This window comes from Chlamydomonas reinhardtii, chromosome 12 (assembly GCF_000002595.2).
Source record: "Chlamydomonas reinhardtii strain CC-503 cw92 mt+ chromosome 12, whole genome shotgun sequence".
Classification (NCBI taxonomy): domain Eukaryota; kingdom Viridiplantae; phylum Chlorophyta; class Chlorophyceae; order Chlamydomonadales; family Chlamydomonadaceae; genus Chlamydomonas; species Chlamydomonas reinhardtii.
The window spans coordinates 554,182-571,608 of record NC_057015.1 but is presented as its reverse complement, the minus strand read 5'-3'; the positions used below and the strand labels follow the sequence as shown (position 1 = coordinate 571,608).

At 68.6% G+C, this 17,427-nt stretch overlaps 1 protein-coding gene across 1 annotated transcript; it reads right to left on the bottom strand.

The window, feature by feature from the left end:
- On the bottom strand, positions 1-17,352 carry CHLRE_12g492750v5 (uncharacterized protein). Its single transcript, XM_043067944.1, has 44 exons — positions 16,994-17,352; positions 16,796-16,893; positions 16,093-16,683; positions 15,855-15,920; positions 15,320-15,649; positions 15,004-15,138; positions 14,683-14,779; positions 14,270-14,478; positions 13,797-13,937; positions 13,391-13,538; positions 12,886-13,198; positions 12,530-12,701; positions 12,199-12,366; positions 11,680-12,049; positions 11,424-11,551; positions 10,973-11,239; positions 10,625-10,861; positions 10,262-10,501; positions 10,019-10,099; positions 9,763-9,879; positions 9,453-9,593; positions 9,074-9,310; positions 8,797-8,907; positions 8,603-8,647; positions 8,292-8,483; positions 7,959-8,149; positions 7,664-7,795; positions 7,158-7,515; positions 6,941-7,006; positions 6,666-6,809; positions 6,358-6,522; positions 5,535-6,239; positions 5,328-5,393; positions 4,884-5,225; positions 4,400-4,732; positions 4,009-4,263; positions 3,715-3,900; positions 3,323-3,577; positions 2,663-3,148; positions 2,419-2,484; positions 2,168-2,270; positions 1,849-2,063; positions 1,521-1,739; positions 1-1,388 (listed from the first exon to the last, which is right to left on the bottom strand). The coding sequence occupies exons 1-44, from the start codon at positions 17,136-17,138 to the stop codon at positions 54-56; spliced, it is 10,401 nt and encodes a 3,466-aa protein (XP_042917962.1). The 5' UTR covers positions 17,139-17,352; the 3' UTR covers positions 1-53.
- Between the last annotated feature and the right edge of the window lie 75 nt (positions 17,353-17,427).

Here is a 17,427-nt window from a genome sequence, read left to right as displayed (position 1 = left end):
CCAATACCTCTCTCGCGCGCCGCACGTGCTCACTGTGGCGGCGACGTATCACCTCAAGTGGAATCCTTTCCACGAGTCGAGGCGGCAGCCGCCTTGCCGCCCGCCTGCGCCTGCATGGCCGCCTGCGCGGCCTGCGCCGACTTCGACCTGGCCGCTGCGTCATTCATCTCATCCATGCTCCGCTGCACCAGCGCCAGCGGCAGCGACGACACCACCGCCGCCCACGCGTACACCGCCTGGGCCGACGGCACGCTCTCGCCAGGCGCCAGCGCTTGCCGCGACCCCAGCTTCTTGGCATTGTCCACCACCGGCCGGGGCGCACCGCGCCACTTGCTGCCAGCCGTGCTGCCGGGCGCCGGTGCGGGCACCAGTGCGGCCGCCGCGCGCGTCGCTGCGCGTTCCTCCTCTTCCTCCTGCTCCTGGCTGGCGGTGGCGCTGCTGGTGGGGCTGTTGCGCCGGCGCCGCGTCAGCATCTCCTTGTACAGCGCCGCCGCCATGAGGGAGGTGTTGTCGGAGTCGCCGTCGCCCACCTCGCTCAGCGGCATGGACCGCGGCGCGTCAAGGGCCGAACTGGGCGGCTTCACCGGCGGCGGCGCCGCCGCTGGCGCGGCGGCGGCCGCGGGAGCAGCGGCCGCAGGCGTCGCACCCGGCTGCGCCGGCGGCTGCTTCTTGCCGCCGAAGATGCCAAATATGCCGCCGAGCAGGCCGCCGCCGCTGCCCTTCTTGTCGGCCGGCTGCGGTGGCGACTGGGCCGGCGCCGGCGGTGCGGGCTTGGCAGCGGCAGCAGCGGCGGAGGCAGTGACCAGGTTGCCCGAGCCAGAGCCGGTACGGCTGACGCCAGTGGAGGGCACGGTGGGTGCCGGTGCGGGGGCAGTGGGCTGCTTGCCGGGCGTGGCCGAGCCAGCAGGCGTAGCTGTGGGGGCGGGCGCGGTGCCGGCAACGGCAACGCCACCGCCGCCAGCGCCAACCACCTGACCGCCTCCGGGCGGCGGTGCGCCGGGCATGCCGCGGGTGCCCGAGCCACCACCCCAGCTGCCGTCAACCGAGCCGCCGGCCGGACCATCCGCACGACCTGCAGCACCGCCAGGGCCGCTGGGGCCGCCGGGGCCGCCAGCAGCGCTGATGCCCATGCTGGGCACGACATTGTTCGCCACAACGGTGCCGCCAGTAGCACCGGTCGGCGGAAGCACACCGGCGGCGAGCGCCGCCGACGCGGCGGCAACGGCGGCTGCGGCATCTGCTGCCGCCTTGGGGTCGGCGGCGCCGCCCTGCTGCTGCTGCTGGCGCAGCAGCTCCTGCACCTGCAGCTGCAGCGCCGCCACCAGGCCCAGCGCCTGCTGCAGGGCGCGCTGACGGTCCTCCAGCTGAGTCTCCAAGCCACGGCGAAGCTGCGCGAACAGGATTAAATACGGTGTGAGCAAAGTTCCAGTATTAACAGAACGGTGACTAGCTGACTACCCTTTGCTTGGGGGGGCGCGTACACCGCAAGAGGTCAGCACATCAGTGTGCCCAGTGCCTACCTCGTCCATCTCGCGCTCGTGCTGCGCCCGCAGCGCCGCCAGCTCTTGCAGCCGCTGCGCCTCCGCCTCCGCACGTGCCGCCTCCAGCTGCTGCTCGTACTCGGCCCGCAGCGCCGCCGCCTGCTCCGCCAGCGCCGCTGCCGCCTCGGCGCGCGCGGTCTCCAGCTCGGCGTCACGCAGCGCCAGCTGTGCTGCGTGCTGTGTGCGCAGGTCCGTGAGCTGCAAGAAGGCAGTTCAGCACATTACAAGTCGTGTCAGCGAAGTACAAAAAGCCTTGGTGAATGGTACACCGCGGCGGACTGGGCGCAAGGAATAAGTGTGTACATACCTGCGTCTGCAACAGTGCCACTTCCTTGGCGTGCGCGAACTTGAGGTCAGCCTCGCGCTTGGCCACGGCCGCCTGCTGCTGACGCGCTGCGGCCTCCTGCGCCGCCACCGCCGCCGCCTTCTCATCTTGCAGCTGCTTCTGCAGCGCAGCGGCGCGCGCCTCGGCCGCCGACAGCGCCTCCTGGGCCGCCGCCGCCTGGCGCTGCAGTGCCTCAGCTGCGATGCACATAGGGAGTTCCAGGTGTCAGCACGTGCGCAGGAACGCCGAGCGAGAGACAAACTTGACACTGACTTGTAACAAACATGCAACGTATCCCCACCTGCAGCCTTGGCGGCTGCCTCCGACTGGCGGCTGGTGTTGAGCTGCTCCTCCAGCTCAGCAACCGCCGCCTGTTTGGACGCCCACGCGCCCTGCAGCTCCTCCTGCAGTCGTCCAAGTGCGCAGTCGGCCGTTAGCGTAAGACATTGGTTGCGGCGGTCTCCCCGGGGCGAACCTATTGGAAGGCAACCGGCGGTGGCAGAGCAGCTGCAGCAACACACGTGTCCAGACAACGCCTTGAGCCTCGCGCACCAGGAGTGCCTGGGACTGCTGCATGGCACGAGCCTCCGCCGCCCTCATCTCCGCCTCGTGCGTCGCCTGCGATATGCCGCAACAAGAGCACACAGCGAAGCCGCTTTAAAGAAAAATGGTCGCGACACATGACACCCAGCCCAACCGAGAAAGACTCCGCAGCAAGAACTAAACCGCGTTCCGGGGTGGCAGGCATCCGGCACCGCATGTGGCGCCGTATGTGGCGCCGTGGGGCCACACGCACCTGTGTGGCGCCCATGACCGCCGCCAAGCCCGACAGCTCGCCCAGCGCCGCTTCCAGCTTGCCCTGCAGCTCGGCCGCCACCGCCGACCGCTCCTCCGCCAGCCGCTTGGCCTCCGCCTCCGCGGCCTGCGCCTCCGCCACCGCCGCGGCGCGCGCCTCCGCCAACATGCTGACGTCGCCCGTGGACTTGGCGGCGTCGCTCAGCTGCCGCTGCGCCTCCGCCGCCTGCCGCTGCGCCTCCTCCATTTTGCGGCGGGACGCAACGGCCGCGGCGTTTGCCTCGTCCGCCTTCACGCGCCACTCGGCCACGGCGCGGGAGGCCTCCTCGCCGAAGCGGCGGCTGTCCGCCAGGCGAGCCTCCAGGTCCGCCACGGCGGCGGCGGCGGCGGCCTGCGCCGCCTGCAGCTCCTGCTGGTGCCGGGCCTCCGCCTCCTCGACAGCGACCTCCGCCTTCGCCAGCGCCTCCGCGGCGGCCGCACGCATGGCCTGCACAAATGCAGCAGGAGGCTTACGAACCAGACGAATCCGTTCAAATATATCCGGCTGGCTAACAGCACCACGCCCGCCAGCCAAACTCCCCAACATTCTCCAGACGCTCAACACCACGGCCGTCCGTTACATGGCGACTACACCACGCACTACGAATGTATCGCAGCCCACCTGCAGCTCCTTGGCCTGCGCCTCCCTCAGTTCTGCAAGCTCCGCCGACTGCCGGCCCGCCGCCGCATCCAGCTCTGCCTTGTAGCGCTCAGCCAACTCGTCCGCGCGCCGCTGCAGCTCCTCCGCGGCTGCGCGGCTCGATGCCGCCTCAGCGGCTGCGGCAGCCGCCTGCGCACGCGCATCTGCCGCATCCGCCGCGGCCGCGGCCACCTGCTGCTGCGCCGCGCCGCGGAGGTTCTCGATCTCCTGTTGGTGCTGCACACGCACAAGTTCCGAGCGGTATGATGGCGGTGCGAGTCAGTGCAGCACCGCAGCAAACTTTACAAACGTCATGTCGCAGGGATTACAACATGATGGTTTGCAGGATAAGTCGTACAGCAGCAATAGCTCACCATAAGCGCGCTGGCGGCCGCCAGAGCGGTGGCCTGCTGCAGCTGCTGACCCAGGTCGTCCGCGGTGAGCTGCTGCGCCGCCGCGGTGGCAGCTGCGGCGGCCTCGCTCTCGGCGCGCGCCTTCTGCTCGCGCTGAGCAGCCTCCACCGCCTCCTGCAGCGCCGCCTGCAGCTGCGCGTTCAGACCCTGCGGAACATAAGAAGCGGAGCCGCGTTACGAACGGGACCATGCAAGTCTATAAGCCAGGGCTTGTGCAACAGCAAACATCCGCATGCCGCAGCCTCAGCCGCACACCTGCAGCTCCTCGGCGTGCTGCTGCTTCAGTGCCGCCACCGCCGCCTCGCCGCGGCTAGCCGTCGCCGTCAGCTCGGATTTGAAGCTCTTCTCCGCCTCTGCCATGAGGCTCTTCAGCTCCTCAGTCACGCCCTTCAGTGTCGCCACCTCGGCAGCGGCCGCAGCGGCGGTCGCCTCGGCCGCCTGGACCTGCGCGCGAAGAGCTGCCGCCTCCTTGGCCGCAGCTGCAGCCTTGGCTTCGCTGTCGGCAAGCGCCTGTACAGCGTGTGGGGCAAGGTGACAGCAAGCCATTAGTGTGAGGGCGGCGCTCTCGAAAGAGACCGAGAGCAATGGAGACGCGCAGAAGCTAATGCAGGAAAAAGCTCAACCAGCGGAGACATGACAACCCCACCTGCTTCTCGCGTGCCGCCGTCTCCTCCGCCTCCTTCCTTGCCGCGGCCAGCTCCGAGGACAGCGCCTGCAGCTCCCGCGCCTGCGCCTCCTTCAGCGCCGCCAGCGCCGCCTCGCTGCGCGCCTGCGCCTCCGCCAGCTGCGCCGCCGCCGCCGCCTGCTCCTCCTCGTAGCGGCGCTGCAAAGCCTCCGCCTGGGCACGCGCTGCCGCCACCTCCGCCCCCGCGGCAGCCTGCTGCGCCTTGGTGTCGGCAATCTGGGAGGTCAGCGCGGCGCGCGCCGATTCCACCTCACCAGAAAGGGCCTGCTCCCGGGTGGCGCCGTCGGCAGCAGCCTGGAGGGCAGGCGGCGCGAGGCCGCATGAAATGCGCTTGGTTCGTGTGTTTCATCGGGTTCGCAACAGGGTAAGTTGTACTGCGGCATACTTCCGAAGTACCGAGCCCCGGGACTGCGCCCCCAAACAGCAAGCGGAAAGCTGCACCTACCTTCTGTGCCTCCGCCGCCGCCTGCTGCGACGCCTGCAGCTGCGCAGTGAGGGCCTGCAGCTCTTTGGCGTGCGCCTCCCTCAGCGCCGCCGCCTCCTGCTTGCCCCGTTTCTCCGCGTCGCCAAGCACCGCCTGCGCCGCCGCCTGCGCCGCCGTCAGCAGGCCCTGCAGGTCGATCACCTGGGCCTTGGTGGCCTCCATGCCCGCAGCGGCCGCATCCTTCTGCACCTGCAGCTCGGCAAGCTGGGCCGCCAGGGCGGCGCGGGCGGCGCCGGCCTCGGCGCGGGTGGCCTCGAGCTGGGACTGCAGCACCGCCTCCTTGGCCGCTGCCTCCTCGCGAACCTATGAGTTGCAAACCGTACAGGGACCCATCCCATTCAAGCTTGCGTGCAACGTTGTGTGCGCTGTCAGGACGACAGCACAGTGGGTTGCAGCTGCACCCACCTTCTTCTCCCGGGCGGCCGCCTCATCCGCCGCCTTCTTTGCGACAACCAGCTGCGCCGTCAGAGCCTGCACAATTGGCATCACAGCACAGCAGAATTTTGCTCAAACGAGCTTTTAGCAGCTCTGACGCGTTCAATCACCTCAGCAGCCGTCGCCACACAGAAACAGGAGGAACTCTGCCACACACGCAACAACTTGCTAGCGCACCTGCAACTCCAGCCCTTGCGCCTCCTTCAGCGCCGCCACCTCCTGCTGACTGCGCGCCACAGCCGCCGCCAGGTCAGCCGCCGCCGCCGCCTGCGCCGCCGCCAGCGCCTGCTGCAGCTGCTGCGCCTGCGCCTTGGTCGCGGCGGCCTCTGCCTCTGCCGCCTGCTGTTGCGACTGCGCGTCCGTCAGCTGCGCGGTCAGGGCGGCGCGCACGGCGTCCACCTCGCCGGCCAAAGCCTCCGTCTTGGCGCTTCCATCCGTCAGGGCCTGCTGCTCGCGCGCAGCTGCCTCCGCTGCGGCCTTCTGCGCCTCCGCCGCCGCCTGCTGGGCAGACTGCAGCTGCGCCGATAGCGCCTGCAGCTCCCGCGCCTGCGCCTCCTTCAGCGCTGCCAGGGCCGCCTCGCTGCGCGCCTGCGCCTCAGCCAGCTGCGCCGCCGCCGCCGCCTGTGCAGCCCCCAGCTGCTGCTGCAGGTCCTGCACCTGGGCGGCGGACGCTGCAGCATCAGCAGCTGCGGCCGCCGCTGCCGCCTCCGCCGCAGTTGCGACCGACTGGAGCGCCATCGCGTCCGCCGCCGCCTCGAGCGCCGCCGCCTCGGCCTGGCTGCGGATGGCTGCAGCCTCCGCGGCGGCAGCCGACTGCAGCGCACGTGCGTCGTCAACCTGTGTCTGCAGCGACGACTTGATGGCATCAAGCTCTTGGTTGTACTGCGTTTGCATGAAAGGGGCACATAAAGATTGTGAGAGATGTGTGCAAACAGCACGAGCAGGAATGCAAGGCAAGCAGCCATGTCCAGCAGCACTGGAAGGACACTGGCCGTCCCACCTTCAGGGCGGCAGTGGCAGCTGCCGCGGACGCCTGCTGCAGCTGCGCCGCGGCCTCCTCCTGCAGCCTGCGCTGCGCCTCCGCCGCCGCCAGCGCCGCCTCCTGCTGGCGGGTGGCCGCCTCCTCGGCCTCGTGCTGCGCCTCGCCCAGCTTAGTCGCCAGGTCCTACACGGACACGTATACGGAGGCGGAGCGTGCGTCAGGAGTGCAAGACAGGAAAGCTGATGTGTGAGGATGGGATGACCGTCGCATCAAACCATGTGTGCGGAGCAGTGCGGAATGTGCGGAGCAAGAATGAAGGGACTCACCGCCAGCTGCGCCTGGAAGCTGGCCTCCTGCGCCGCCACCTGCCGCGTGTGCTCGAGTGTCAGGGACGTCACCTGCGCCCGGTGCGCCGCCAGGGCCTCGCCCAGCTGCTCCTGCAGGCGGAGGGCGCCCGCCAGCTGCTCCTCCTGCGCAACGTCAGGCGTCAGACAACCTTGTTGCCACACAAAGTAAGGCAGAGCGGGTGGTAACATGCCTTGGACTATCCCGGGTTCTGCCCGTTGAGAAGCACGAACACGCACAGGGATCAGGGACTTACTGCCAGGGCCTCGGCCTGCGCCTCCAGCGCCTCGCGCTTCTCAGCCACCTCCGTCAGGATGCGCATCTGCACACACACACACGGCAGGCACAGCACCCAAGATTTGCCAGACCGAGGGCAGGGCGGTGCCACACCAACCCATTCAGCATCCTGCAGCTTGCCCGATGCGTCCCCACTCCTGTTTTACACTACCGATGCGTCGACTGCAAGCCCGCACCTGCTGCTCCACCAGGCGTGTCTCGTACTGCTGCCGCGTGCGGGCCAGCTCCACCGCCGCCGCCTCCAATTGGCGCTCGTAGTCCGCCCGCGCCGCCGCCTGGTCCGCCACCGCCACCGCCAACAGCTCCTCTACCGTGCGCTGCTTCACCGCCGCCGCCTCCAGCGCCACCTGCTGCGCCGCCGCCGCCTCCTGCTGCTGCGCCAGCGCGGCGCGGGCCTCCTGCACCTGCTGCGTGAGCGCCGCGACCTGCGCCTGCTGCTCGGCTTTTACCGCTGCCACGGTGGCGGCCGCCGCCTGCTCCACCTCCATACGGGCAGAGGCCAGGTCGTTGGACAGCAGCGCGGACTGCTGAGTCCTGTGGGCGTGAGCGGTGGGGAAAGGCAGCAGCAGCGGTAGCGCTTTGATGCTGTCGTTGCTTCTGAGCAAGCGCTTGGACAAGCAAGCACAGCTGCAGGTGCCAGCGCAGGTGCCAGGGTAAGGCCGGCACAGACGCGGGGCCTCACCTTAGCTGCTCCAGCTCCGCCGCGTGGCGGCCGTTGGCGGCGGCCAGCTGCGCCTCCAGCTCCGCCACCGCCTTCTGCGCGGCGGCGGCGGAGGCGGCCAAGTCCGCCTGGTCGCGAGCCAGAGCCGTGTACCTGCGGGCCGGAGGTCCACAAGCCGAGGATTGCAAGGCGCACCTCAAAGGCCCGTGGCGACACCAACAGCATCCAACATCCAGTCCCCTCCCTGCACCTTCCACCTGTAACCCCAGTACCAACGCCACAACCAATCAACGCCATCGCCACCCCCGGGTCTCACATCTCCTGGCGGCTGGCCAGCTCTCCGCGCAGCGCCTCCACCTCGCCTCCCAGCACCGACGCCACCTCCTCCAGCGCCGCGGCGCGCTCCGCCAGCTGCTCCGCGTGCAGGGCCTCGAGCTGCGACAGCTCGGCGGCGTGGCTGGCGGACAGCGCGTCCAGCTCGGCACGCAGCTGGTCCTCGGCGATAGCCTATGGCGCGAAGGCAGTCATGTACCGGATGGACATTTGAGCCCAAACCAAGAAGCTTTCTCAGAGCTGAGGCGCGCTTGCGCATACGGTAAGTGCAGAGAGCCCCAGCTGTATTTACCGCCGAAGCACGTGACGCGCGTACCTGCTGCCGCGCCGCCATCTCCTCGTACGCCGCCCGCGCCTTCCGCACCTCCTCCATGCGCGCCTCCTTCTCCTCCTGCGAGGCCTCCTGCGCCGCCGCCGCCGACAGCTGCATGTCCACCAGCTGCGCCGCCACCTCGGCATAGGCGGTGGCGGCGCGCTGCATGTCCGCCTGCTGGCGCCGCTGCAGAGCCTGAACGGGCGAACAGTAACGGCAACGTGTACAGTTGATTCTGGCGGTACTTGTGTCCGTGGTACCAGCAAAGCTAGCCCAAAGCGAGTGTGTTGGGTACCGGGGAACCTGCCGCTCACCTGCTCGCGGGCGGCGGCTGCGGCCTCCAGCTCGGTGCGCAGGTCCTGTGAGGGACAGCAGGATACAGGCGAGCACGAAGCCGTCAGCGTACTGGTGGGCTCCGTGGGTGGGACCAGAAGGGCGGAGCAGCACCTGTGCGCGATTGGATGCATGCAAACACAGCGGCCCGCGCGGCTCGCTACTCGCTACTCACCGCCAGCCGCTGTGCGGCCAGGGCATCTCGCTCCATGCGCATCCTGGACGCCGCGGCCGCTGCGGACTTGAGGTCCTCCCGGCGGGCGGCGAGCTCCTCCATCAGGCGCGTCTGTGGGGTCCCACGGGTAACCAGGATCTTAGTTACGGGATGAATGACGTGCCACCACATGCGCATGCTTACACTCGATGCACAGACATGTGCCACCCCGCCCCCCCAGCGCATACACACGTGCACACTCACGTACCCTCATGCACCCAGACCACGCCGCCCGCACCTGCTGCTCCAGTAGCCTCGCCTCGTACTGCTGCTTGGTGTCCGCCAGCTCGGCAGCAGCCGCGGCCACAGCCGCCTCCAGCTCACGGCGCCGGCCGTCCATCTCCTCACGTGCCGCCTCCAGCCGCGTCGCAGCCTCCGACCGCGCCGCCTCCAGCTGCTGCAGCATTACCTGCTGCGTCGACTCCAGGCTTGCCGCCGCGGCAGCCTCCGTCTCCTTCGCCTTCTGCTCCGCAGCCTGCACATCGAAGGGGCGGTACGCAACCAGCAAAGCTAAGCTAAGCGACGCATATTTGGCTTCACCCCGGCCTGCCACGTGGGCCTACGGTCACTGCCAGCTCATACCGTATCTGAGCCCTTCCCGACACGGCGCACCGCACCTGCAGCGCCCCCTCCATCTCCGCCAGCCGCGCCTCGGCCGCCGCCACTTGCTCCGCATGCGCCGCCCTCATGGCGCTGCTGGCCGCCTCGAACTGGGACTGGGCAGCCGCCAGCGCCGCCTCACGCGCCGCCACCGCCACCTGCGCGTGCATGCCCATGATCCCGCATAGCTCACAACACCAACGCATACTCCACCCATACCATTCACATTGCAAGCGATGATACTGATTGAACAGCAAGACCTAACTAAGCCCAAGCCCCTCAGTTGCGCGCTAGGAAGCAAGCAGCCGCCGCGCTCTCAGCACGCACCTGCTCCGCCGCCAGCAGGTCTGCCTCGTACTGGCGGGTGGCGGCCGCCAGCTGCGCCTCCAGCTGCGAGGCCCGCGACATGAGCGCCGCGATCTCGGCCTTGAGCGCCGTCTCGGCCTACACGGCAATAGCAACACAAGCAGTCCCGCAGGGTTGGATACACGCGTGCGTCAAACTGTCCCAACGCGCAAGCGCATCCAAAGTGATAGCCCTGCAATCTTTGGCAGTACCGAGCTCAGCCAGACCATGTGCTCACCTCTGAGGCCGCGGCCCCCTCCAGGGCACGGAACTCGTTGGCGTTGGCCGCCTCGGACAGCGCCGCACTCAGCTGCCAGGCCTGCATCGCATGTAGGGCCAGCACAACAGCGATGAGAGAGGGACGCAGCCCGCAGGTGGGTCTGACCCCGAGCAGGCAAGGCCTGGAATATAGAGATGTCGAAGGGTTTTGAAAGCACAGGCAGCCAGCTACTGCCACACGACCTCGCATGCTTCAACCCACCAGCTCCTCATAATTGCGGGCGATGGTGAAGCCGGAGCTGCGCGCCTGCGCCAGCTCTGCCCGCGTCTTCGCCACCTCGCCGCGCGCCTCCTGCAGCGCCGAGCCCAGCTCCGCAGCGGCCGCGTCGCTGGCCGCCAGACGCGACGTCAGCTCCGCGGCCGCCTTGTCCGCGGCGGCGCGGGCCGCCGAGCGCTCCGCGGCAGCGGCGGCTACCAGCTTGTCATAGCGCGCCTGGGCAGCCTGCACGCAGCAAGCAAAGCAACGTCACGAGGTTACCCCGAAACATGGTCAAAGGCGAAGCATTGTCTCCAACCTAATGGTCCAGCTCAGGACTCTGCCCATGCGTGAGGGCGGCGAGCACACCTGGAGTTTGGCCTGCACCTCTTCCTCACGAGCCGCCGCCGCCGCCCGGAGCGAAGCAGCCCAGGTGTCGCCGTCCGCGCGCTGCTGCTCCGCCTCGGCCCGCGCCGCCGCCAGCGCCGCCTCCCTCTCCTCACGCAGCCGCGTCAGCTCGGCGCTGTGCCGCGCCGCCACCTCGGCCTCGCGCGCCGCCACCTCAGCCGCAGCCGCTGCAGCTTCGGCCTTGTAGCGCTCCCGTGCCTGGCGGTCAAAAGCATGTCGACCAAGTCAAGGCTGGCTCGACTTGCACAGCCTCTGCTACAAACACAGGGCTCAAGGCTGTAGCAAAGAACACCAGCAGCGAACACCCACCTCCTCCAGCGAGCGGACCAGCTCCGCCTCGCGCACGTAGAACTCAGCCCGCAGCTGCGCAGTGCTCTCCTCCATCGCCGCCGCGGTGGCCGCGGCGCCCGCCGCCTTGGCCTGCTCCAGCGCCATTTGGAAGCGGCCGCGCTCCGACTCCAACTGCGCCTGCAGCTCCGCCTCGCGCACGTCGAAGGCGGCACGCAGCGTCTCGGCGGCTGACGCGGCAACAGCGCGGCCATTCTCCGCAGAGATGAGGGCCTGGCGGAGGCTTGCCTGGCGTTGCGTATGAAACGGTACGCGCGTGGGGGTTCGGTTAGCACTGGTGATTGGTGCTTCGTGAGGCGTGAAGCAAGCAAGGAGCAGTAGTGTATAAGGATGCCGTGCCTCGGCCATTCATACGGGCGTCACGCTGATTGTCGTTGGCGTCTTCACACCGCATCGCTGCATCGGCACCCACCATCATGCTGTCAGCGGCAGCGTTGGCCTCCTCCACCGCGGCCGATGCGTCCGCGGCCGTGATGGTGGCGGCCAGCGACTGCTGCTGCAGCTGCAGCAGCTCCAACTCCAGCGCGGAGATGCGCGCAGCTGCAGACGCAAAGGAGCGAGTATGACGTAAGCTCGTCCTGCACAATGCGGCAAGGCGGCATACACCCGGAATCCACAAGCAGACAAGTACAGCCTGCACCCGTCGCCTGCACCCCAGCCTCTCTTACCGTTGCGCTCCTCTGCCTCCCTGTTCTGCTGCCGTGCTGACTCCATTTGCTGGCTGCGCTGTGACAGCAACTGCTTGAGCTGGGCCTTGAGCGAGTCAACCTCGGCAGCAGCCGAGGCCGCGGCGGAGCCGCCAGCGCCCGCCGCCAGCGCCGCGGCCGCCGCGGCAACCGCCGGCGGCACCGCCCCGTCCACACCGGCCCCAGCAGCCGCCACAGAGGCAGCGACCGCGGCGGCCTCCATGGCTGCGGTGGCGGCGGCGTAGCGCACCGCCGCCGCGGCTGGGCCGCCCAGGGATCCGGCGGCGATGTCCTTCAGGCGGCTGCGCAGGGCGTCACGCGCCTCCACCAGGGCCATCTCGACAGCAACCAACTGAGGGGTTGTTTTGCACGGCAGCGCCATAATAGTCAACCCCAACGCGTCGTCCTGGCTAACCTCATCTACGTCTTCACACAGGCCTCGGTGTAAAGCAGGTGCCATCCGTGCGCGCACAGCAAGTGTCCGGCCCCGTGCGCGCTCACCTCCTGCCTGGCCCTTGCGGAGGGCGCCGCGCCCTTGTTGGCCTGCTGCCGCGCGCGCGCCTCAAACGCCACGTTGGCCTCGTCGTGGGCCTTGAGCATGTCGCGCAGCTGCTGCAGCTCCAGCGCCGGCACGGCGCCCGCCAGCGCCGACACAGCCGCAGACAGAGCCTGCAGGGCGGACATACGGTATAGCGCGGCAGGGACAGCGTCAGCAGGCAACATCACCAGAAGCTCCAGATTGCGGAAAAGCGCTCCGCCGATAATCCGTGTTACATTACTGCCAGCATGTTGGAAAGGTTCGCAGAAGCTCCGCGGCCGTGGCCCCACCCACCTGCGGTCCCATCTCCGAGGCCGCGGCTGCCGCTGCGGCCGCCACGTCATCCACGGAGGAGCCCACGTCCACCTCCGCGCCGGATAGGGCGCCACTGCTGAGCGCGCTGGAGGCCGCCGCCAACACCGCCGCCACCTCCGAGTCCCGAGTCGTCCGAGCCAGCTCCTCCAGCCTGTTCCGTAAACGCACAGTCCAGTGCTTGAGTCCAGCAGCGCCAACCGCCGCAAGGCTCATGAGTCCCACGCCTCAGCGCAGTCGCCGCATGCACGCAGTCGCTCCAGCTGCCCTCTCCGGAGCAGATGCCCCTCCCCGGAGCAGCCTAGCGTGAGCAGCGGCCTTCGGAACCTATAGCGCACCTGGACTCATACTTCCGCCGCGTCTCGCTCAGCTCCCAGCTCAGCTTGGTGTTGCGGAACTTCGACGCCCGCAGCGCCTGCCGCATGGACTCCAGCTGGGCCTCGTAGGCCGCCGCAGCCACCGAGGCGTCCACCACCGCGTCGGAGGAGGAGGAGGCGGCGGCGGCGGCAGTGGCGGCGGCGGCGCTGGCAGCGGCGGCGGCTCCGGCGGCAGCGGCTCCGGCGGCGGCGCCCGGCGGCGGCTTGGCGGTGATGAAGGTGGACATCATGAACACCAGGAAGCGCAGCATCGCGTCGCTCTCGGGCGTGGGGCCTGCATGCAGCGGGGCGCGCCAAGCTGTTATGAGAAGCAGGCCACGTGGTGGCACATGTGGGGTGCTGAGGCTCTGGCTGAGGCCACAGCCGTGGCACCTCAGTCCACGAGTACGTGGAGCCCGACATGCGTCACCCTCTGTTGGCCCAGCTCAGCGCACTGTCCGTTCGGGCGTGCCGCCCGCGCACCCACCTCTGCCCTCCCCGAACACGACGTCCTGCAGCCGCGGCGGCGGCGGGCGCTGCTGCTGCCTGCCTCCCACCGGGTCCAGCACCTCGCCCTCCACCAGCTCCAGGTCGGCGGGCAGGTCGCGCGGGTGGCGCTTGGGCACCACCACCACCTGCGTCGCCCAGGTCAGGACACACACGCACACACACATACACACACACATACACACATACATACATATATATACACTCACACAGAGGCTCTCCTTGTGCCCCCATCTTAACCACCGCCGATGCAAATGCGAAACCTGCTGTGTCACGCGTAGCCCAGCCCCACGCATCATGGTACCATGCGCGCGCACCGCAGCGCGCCAACGCATCCCAGTGCCCAGTCCCTCCTGCGCGCTCCCAAAGCCACCCGCCTGCCCTACCGGTGTGGTGGGCGTGTGGCCCCAGTAGCAGGTGAACAGCGGCTCCGACCCCGGCGTGGCGTCGCGCAGCACCTCGCTCAGCTTGAGCGAGCGGTTGGGGCCCGGCTCCCAGCTGTAGCGGCCGTTGTCGTAGTACACCACCTACAGCACGGCACAGCACAGCACAGCGAGCCACACACCGATTAGACAACCGATGTACGGTACAGTCGCAGCGACTGCCCCAAGCTTCCGCGAACCCTTGCTGTCAAAGCCCGCCCGCTTTCGAGTTCCTGAAGTAACGCCGCTGATCCGCCTCCTCCACACCAGACCAGTCCTGCACCCTTCCCTCCGCCGCTCCCCGATGCTGTGGCCGCCCACTTGCCGCCACCTCCTCTACGACATGCGCTACAACACGCGCTACAACCTCCTCATCCTCCACCACCACCACCGCTTCTTCCCTTCCTCCTCCTCCTCCACCCGCTCCGCCTCCGCACCTTGGCCTCTATGTCCTGCCCCGGCCCCAGCAGCAGCTCCGCGCTCCAGCTGTGCCCCGGCTCCCACTTGAGCTGCACGCCGCTGGTGGGGTTCCAGCCGCCCAGCGCCGGCACGCTGCCCACCAGCACCAGGTGCTGCCCCGGCACCGTCACGTACTGCGGCACCGTGAAGTGCACCAGCGACAACACCTGGCCGTCGGACAGAGGGCCTGTCGTGGGGGCGTGCGGTTGCGTGGACGTGGGGAAGTTGGAGTGCAAATATGGAAGCGAGGGGAGTGGGGGTGGGTAGCGCAGTGGTTGAGGCGGGAGGCCAAGACGGTTGGCTTTTACGTGCACGGCCCGGGTAGGAGACGTGCAGCGGTGTGTGCTCGAGGCCTGACCCCGCCGCCTGCACCAGCAGCGCCGCCGCTCACCGCCCTTGGCTGCGTCCGAGTCCACCGCGGGCCGGTACAGCGCCTGCGAGCAGCCGGTGATGCCCCAGTGCGCCAGCACCACGTAGTGGCCCGACACCTGCAGCAGCAGCAGCAGCAGCAGCAGCAGCAGCAGCAGCAGCAGCAGCAGCAGCAGCAGTTAGGAGTGGCGTGAGCGGCGTGATTGGCGCGACACACCCGCGGCTGGTGAGCGGCCTGAGCGTGGCGGGTGCAACAATGCGGCGGCGATGGGGGACTGCTCCCACTGTCTCACTGTGGGCTGCTGCCCCCAACCATTAAGTGCCCGGGGGCCCGTGCCCGCACCTCGGTGGGCTTGGTGCCCTCGGGCGCGTCCTCCGGCGGCGGCAGGATGTCCTCCGGCGGAGGCACCGCCAGGCTGAGGGTGCGGTTGGGCCCAGCCTCCCAGCGCTGCTCGCCGTTGGGGCCCACCACCACCAGCTGCAAGCAACAACACAACAAAGGCGCTACCGGTGGTAAATCCGGGAGTCCACTCAAGGCAGTCCTTGCGGCACCTTTTGAGGCGGCTAAAGCACAGCGGCCATCCTGACGCCCACTCGTCCGGCGACGCGAGTGCTCGCCATGCCCACTCAAACCCCCACCTCTGACGGCCTGGCCCCACCTTGCCCTCCAGCATGACGCCCAGCGGCAGCTCCACCTCGCCGCGCCAGATGTGGCCGGCCGAGCTGCTCAGCTGCACGCCGCGCGACACGTCCCAGTTGCCCAGCCCCGGCCCGCTGCCCACCAGCACCAGCCGCTGCCCCGGCCCGCCCACATACAGCGGCACCACAATCTGCACACGTGCCCGCAGCACGCCCTCGCCCAGGGCCGCGGCCCCGGCGGCTGCTGCGGCCGCTGCCGGGGGCGCCTGGTGGCTGGTCTCGTTGCCCCAGTCGCAGTGCAGCAGCTGCGGCAGGTCGCCCGCCCCGGCGGCCTCCGCGTCGGACTGGGTCTACGGGAGTGGCGAGAGGGCGGGCGAGCGCGGAGAGGGAGGATCAGGACTTGAAAGAGATTAGGAATGAGGCATTGGCGCTGCACGACCTTGTCGCACACGCACGTCGATCCAAACCGCATTGCATACATGTCTTTGCGCTTCCCGGCCACGTGTGCTCCCCAACTCAGGGCGCGCAGTGCAGCCCTGGGGCGCGGGGCCGCACCTTGAGGATGCGGTTTGTGCCGGGCTCCCACAGCACCGTGTTGGAGCGGCTGTCCACCATTATCACCTGCACGCAACATCACAGCCGCGGCACACACAACATCAGCAGACATCCCTGTGCAGCTGCGAATGTAAAAAAAACACGCTTATCCCTTCCCTCTGCGCCGCGCTTCCCGGTCCCTGATCTTGCAATTACCCCCCGCCCCAACACAAGTAAGTACAAACACACACGCGCGCACCTTGAACTCGGTGTTCTGTGCGCCCTTGTAGTCCACCTCCACCTCGCCGCTCCAGCGGTGGCCCTCGCCCCAGGCCAGCACCAGCGCCTTGCTCAGGTCCCAGAACCCCAGCTCCGGGCAGTGGCCCACCACCGCCAGGTGCTGACCCGGCTGAGTCGCGAACGACGGAACCAGGAAGCGCAGCTTGGCCCGGGTGCGCGGCGGCGGCGGAGCCGCAGCCGCAGCCGCAGGCGTGGCCGGGGCCTTCGCCCCCGGCTTGGCGGCTGCCGACTTGGAAGCTTTGGAGGAGGCTGCGGCCGCGGCGTTCGAAGCTGGGCTGCTGCCGGGGGCTTTGGCGCGCGTGGTGCCCGCAGCCGGGGACGGTGTGGGTGGCTGGGCCACGGCATCTTCGGCGTCAAGCACCACCTCCACGATGGGCGGCTGCGCCGGCCGGCCAGCAGGACCACCGGACGGCCTCGTGCCGGCCTTGGCACTGCCAGCACCAACGGATGCGGGGGAGGCGGCACTGGCGCTCACTTGGCGAGCGTCGCCGCTGGCGCCGGTCGGGCAGGCGCTCCCAGCCCCGCCCAAGCCTTTCCCGGCCTCAGGGCCCTGCGGTCAAGGCAGGGTATGGGCCAACCACAGTCGATGTTTTGTTGTGTGAGCACAAAACCGGCGCGGGTCCGAAGGGGTGTTGCTGCACGAGCTCCCGCCCTAGGCGCACCTCGTGGAGGAGGCCTTCACCACCAGCGCGGCATACTGTCGGTCGCCTTTTTCCAGCAGGGGCTGGCGCAGATCGCAGACCATGCGAGTCCGGCCCGCCTGATGGAATCGTTTGGGGCCGACACACAAAAGGCGCGCGAGTCAAGCATGTGTTGCGAAAGTTTCACTCAGGCAGACTGCTAAGATACTTTTCAGGTACCTGCGAGCACTCCAAGGCATTTTTGCTGATGCGCGCGCGCCCGCACTGCTCCGTGCGACACTCGTAGGGAAGAAGTCGCCGGGACAGCTGAAGGCGCAGCGCCGGCCGCGCACTCAGCGCGACATAAACTAGCTGATGGCTGCATGCGTGCGTGTCGAGTAAAGATCACGAAGAGGTAGGAATCACTGCTGGGGCGCCCGCGCACAAAACTAGTCCATCAACCCCGCAGACTTGTCCGTGCCCGCCGAGTACATGCTGTTATGTGACTCCAAGCAATCTGTGGGCAAGCGAGTATTCTCAACAAATGCTGTAGCGTGAGGCCTATGCGTAACGCTCGGGCGATTCAACTTTGCTCATGGACGTGTTTTAAGGGCTGTTTAGGTTGCGCTGCTGCTATGTACAGTAGGCAGCTCTACAAGATACACACTCTCAGT